The following is a 4,574-nucleotide window of genomic DNA, read 5'->3' on the forward strand; positions in this document are numbered from 1 at the left end:
ACTGGTAAGTACATGGAAGTACTTGGAAGTACTGGGAAGTACACGGAAGTACTGGGAAGTTTGTGGAAGTACACGGAAGTACACATCGTTGGAAGTCTAGTGTACAAAAAATTGACTCGTGGTTTGCCCCCCACTTTGTACCTACTATCGTAGTACTGATAGTAGATAAGTGGCTCCCAAGATATTATAGTTGCAGGTCGCAGACAATTTGTTTGACGTTGTAGTCGTGGTTGATAATAAATAAAAAACAGTTGTTGTTTTATTGTGAATTTTATTATATTGTTGATAATTTTTCTAAGTCCAAAATATGCTCGTACAGAGTGGCGTGAAGGTGCTTGCACTAATGGGTGGTAGTACACGTCTGAAAACAGGCCGATTCGGGCTCCCTTTTATATTAAGTTCCCCGTACCCCTTGCCTATAGATACTGTATCTCGGCTCACGGATGTGGTTTGTGTAAACATCGTTCCAGCCCACGCCTTTTATGACTTCCAGTATAATTCTGTGTATTCGATTTGAGATAATCATTAATATTTTTTATATTGGATATCGTCACGTACAGCGTACAGCGTTGTAATCAAAATAATCATATAGTATATATTTTTTATATTTGAATATCTGTCGTATACAGAGTAATTTATGGTTCAGTGAGTTCCTAATATCTACCGTCTCTTACCCAAGACATTAAAATGTAATATACAGAGAGAACCCTTAACTTCGTTTCTATTATCCGATTTATGCCGAATTACAGTATCTAAATTATAGTATAGTAGAATTATGTACCTGAGTAATTTGTTTTATTGTTAAGTAGTAACTTGCTTACTACAATATGGATTCTTACCTAGAAGAATTTGTTAATGAAGTGAATAATTTATCAGAGAAAGGTATTTTACATCAAATTGGAAAAACAATACCAGTGAAAGTTGTTGCTTTCTGTTGTGATGCTCCTGCAAAGGCAGGTTAGGTTAGGTTAGGTAAAAAATTTGTATCACAAGAAGATTACTATTCAGTGCCGTGTAATAGCTCATCACTTGGAATTTATGTCGTTCAACATTTTTCCACCTTAAAAATGTGGCCAGTTTCAGAAATTTGCTTAAAATATATATATTTTCCATACAAAAATCAGTCATATATTGCCTTACCTTTAATTCATCTATGTTAAATACCTATTGTAAATGTAAAGATTATTTATTAGGATAAGTTATTTTTTGTACTTTTAATATTAGGTTATAATATAAGAGTTAGATTTATGAACAATAAGATGAAGAATATTATTCCTAAAACATGTAAAATATTTGTTCATTTAATTTAAAACTTTAATGCTGAATGATGTAAATTTAATGATTATGTATTTAGTTACCTAAGTATTTTGAATTTTAAGTATAAGGTTGTTTATGTTTATTTATGAATTATTTAAGGGAGAGAATAAAATAGAAAATATATATGTCTATAGGTATGGTATATGTGTAGGTACAAAACAATATATTTTTTTAAACTTATTTTTTCCAACTTAGTTTCAGATAATACGTAACAATGTGGTCATTAATCAAAATTATTGATACGGATGAGGTAACATACTATGATGTAGTACCAAATAAGTGGATAGTGAATGATAAACACTGCTTATACCCCGTTGCTCGAGTAAGCACTATAAAAAAGTTGGCAAAAGAAAACACAGATTGCAAAGATGATCGGGAAGTTTTCAATATGGTCATTATTGAACAAGATATTAGTAAGTTTAATTTTAATAATTAATTTAGTAAGAAATTTGTTTTGTTATTAATCAATTTACTTTGTTCTTATAACTACAATATTCAATTAATTACAAAATAAGCATTGAAGCTGGCTACTTTTTATAGTGAGATTTTTAAAATACTTATGTCAAAATTGATTTATTTTTATAGGTGATTATGAGAGAGATTATAAAATGATGATAAAAGCAAATAAAAAACAAAGTGAGTCTAATTTAGATTCTGAGTTTGAAATTAGAGGTAAAGGTTGCCGAAAAAGAACAACTTCTTCAAAGCAACTTTTTGGAATAAGTAGTAGCGATGAGGATATTGCTGTAGATAATAATGATCCACATCCTTCGACCAGTTCTATTGAAAACTTAGGACTACAAGCCAGATTACCAGTAAACATTGAACGTCAGTTTCCTACTCCTCCACCTGTATTGTTGAAATCTGCTACAAAGAGAACATTTAATTCAATATCAACTTTGTCACCTTCTACATCAAGCTCTAGAGCTGTTATGAGTACTCTAGTTGAAGGTGATAAGTCTTCTAAACCTGTATGTCCTTTAATTGGTACACGTTACAGTAAAAACGAACACCGATACTCTTCATCAGACCTGTGTTTCATTTCTGGTGAGTTAAAAATCTTAAATTATTTTTTTTAAAGTTCTTAATTTTAATTGCACCATTATTGCAGCCGATTTAATGAAACTAAGGAATACTGTTTCTTATATTAAACATCATCTCATTGATAATAAGGATACAACTGATGATAAAAAAATTGTAGTAGTATCTAATTATGAAATGGACAATATATTTCCAATAAAAAGTGAAGATGGTCTTAAGATGTTAGAAAACAAACTTGAAGATATTGAATATTTTCATAAACTGGTAATTATGAAGTGTTAAAGTAGATAGCTAGTTTACTACTTTATATTATTTTCTATTCATAATATGTATTAGTTAAATTATATAATACATTTGTTTTAATATTTTAGTGCATATATTCTTTTAAATTAATAAGCCAAGGTTAGTGTAATATTATTAGAAACCAATTTCTAAGTTGAAACAATATATATATTGTATAAGTATAAAAAAAATAATACCTAAATAAAAATTTTCTCTTAAATAATATAATTTCATTATACCTATATTAAAGGGCATCACCACACTAAATATATATTTTAATATATATTAAATTTTAAATCAATAGCTCGTCTTAAGCACATAGATATACTTCGGCTTATGAAAAACAAAATTCTGAAATACTGTGTTGTAAGTTATTAAAACCATTGTGTAAATCAAAATACATAAACATGTAACACATTGGCGGCTACTCACCCGTCGGTTCTATATATAGCGCCACGCGGCATTTATCGACTCATTATCTTGATAAATAATCATTTTTTTCAACTTTGGATTTTTACTAAAACGTTTTTAATAATTTTGGCTACAATAATACACCAACAGACTCAAAATTAAAAAAAGTTAGTGGTGTGATATTCTTTAATAAAAATATATTTTTTGTATTTTAAAATATGTTAGACCATGCATTAATAATGTACAATTAACTTAATAGGTGTCCACAATTGCATTTACAATTGGTGGGATAAAGAGTTTATCCAAAATGACAACATCAACAATGAGGATAATGTTTTCAGATGAATTTATTGCAGATTATAGTTGGAAGTGGCAAAAAAAAAAAAGTCTTGAAGCAAGTCCAATTCACAAAGTCATAATAAGTAGGCAATATTCATATCAATTATTTTTTATTATTCACAATTTTAATATTTATGAACAAGTTTCACATCCTTGAATTACAAACAATATTGTTAATTCTCTAAGGTTAGTTCTTATAAGAATACAATATCCAGTTAAAGTTGGCAGACTCTTATAACCGCCAGAATTCTGCCTGTAATAAAATATATTATCAGTCAGTTAGTATTAACTGAAACTTTACTGGACATTGCGTAGGAACGACTCTAACAGTAATAAACAGTAATTTTGAATAGAGTTATTAATGTTATCATATAACTTGTAGTATTTCTAACACTTTTATATTATAATATTCAAAATTGTAGAGAAGCTTGTTTCCAAATTAAATGTTTATTGCTCGTATTTTGTAGGTATTAGGTACATAATTTTATAGTATATATAATATTGTTTTATATTTTATTATTAGGTGCAATACAACACAAATTTCCTACCACTACAAAAGCTAGTATTATAGAATTTATAAGCCCATGGATGGCTCAGAGCGAAACCAGAATTAAAAGGCATACCTACATTTTCAGTTATTTTACATTATTATAAGATTTATTTTTTAATATGATTGTATTTATTAATTATAGAAATGCCATTAAAGTATCTTCTTTGACTACTTCAGCAATAGATGATGATGATCCTGCCACATGTTCTGACCAGCCTATCTGACTTATAACCAGTTATTTGTTACATCTAAGTGTGGTTATTGTTTTTATTTTATTATACTTATAAGTTGTAATTTTCTTTTATAAATAAGTATTAATTCCAAGTGTGATTATTGTTTTTATTTTATTATACTTATAAGTTATTATTTTCTTTTATAAATAAGTATTAATTCCAAGTGTGGTTATTGTTTTTATTTTATTATAATTATAAGTGTTATTTTCTTTTAAAAATAAGTATTCAAGTATAGCTATAATAATTATATACATTAATATATACACACTAAATATACATATCTTATTAGGTGTATATATTATTATTTTATTTTGTATTCATTTTATACATATTATTACCTATGCCTAACCATCAAGGTTCTTTATTATTTTATTTAAAATTAATTTTTTTTTTTATGATAT

The 4,574-nt window shown here is 27.4% G+C and overlaps 1 protein-coding gene across 1 annotated transcript; it reads left to right on the forward strand.

Annotated features, from left to right (window-relative positions):
• Positions 1-2,019: 2,019 nt before the first annotated feature.
• LOC132953292 (uncharacterized) lies at positions 2,020-3,547 on the forward strand. The gene is made up of 3 exons (XM_061025814.1): positions 2,020-2,364; positions 2,429-2,622; positions 3,311-3,547. Exons 1-3 carry the CDS (start codon positions 2,250-2,252, stop codon positions 3,545-3,547), a joined length of 546 nt encoding a protein of 181 aa, XP_060881797.1. The 5' UTR covers positions 2,020-2,249.
• Positions 3,548-4,574: the final 1,027 nt, after the last annotated feature.

This window comes from Metopolophium dirhodum, unplaced genomic scaffold, assembly GCF_019925205.1.
Source record: "Metopolophium dirhodum isolate CAU unplaced genomic scaffold, ASM1992520v1 scaffold1, whole genome shotgun sequence".
NCBI lineage: Eukaryota > Metazoa > Arthropoda > Insecta > Hemiptera > Aphididae > Metopolophium > Metopolophium dirhodum.

What these genes read in the sequence shown, in the direction of transcription:
- LOC132953292 (XM_061025814.1), top strand. Translation starts at nt 2,250, where the DNA reads ATGAGTACTCTAGTTGAAGGTGATAAGTCTTCTAAACCTGTATGTCCT. An exon ending in AGACCTGTGTTTCATTTCTG is followed by an intron (nt 2,365 to 2,428) that starts GTGAGTTAAAAA and finishes CCATTATTGCAG; the next exon opens with CCGATTTAATGAAACTAAGG. An exon ending in TTGAATATTTTCATAAACTG is followed by an intron (nt 2,623 to 3,310) that starts GTAATTATGAAG and finishes TTAACTTAATAG; the next exon opens with GTGTCCACAATTGCATTTAC.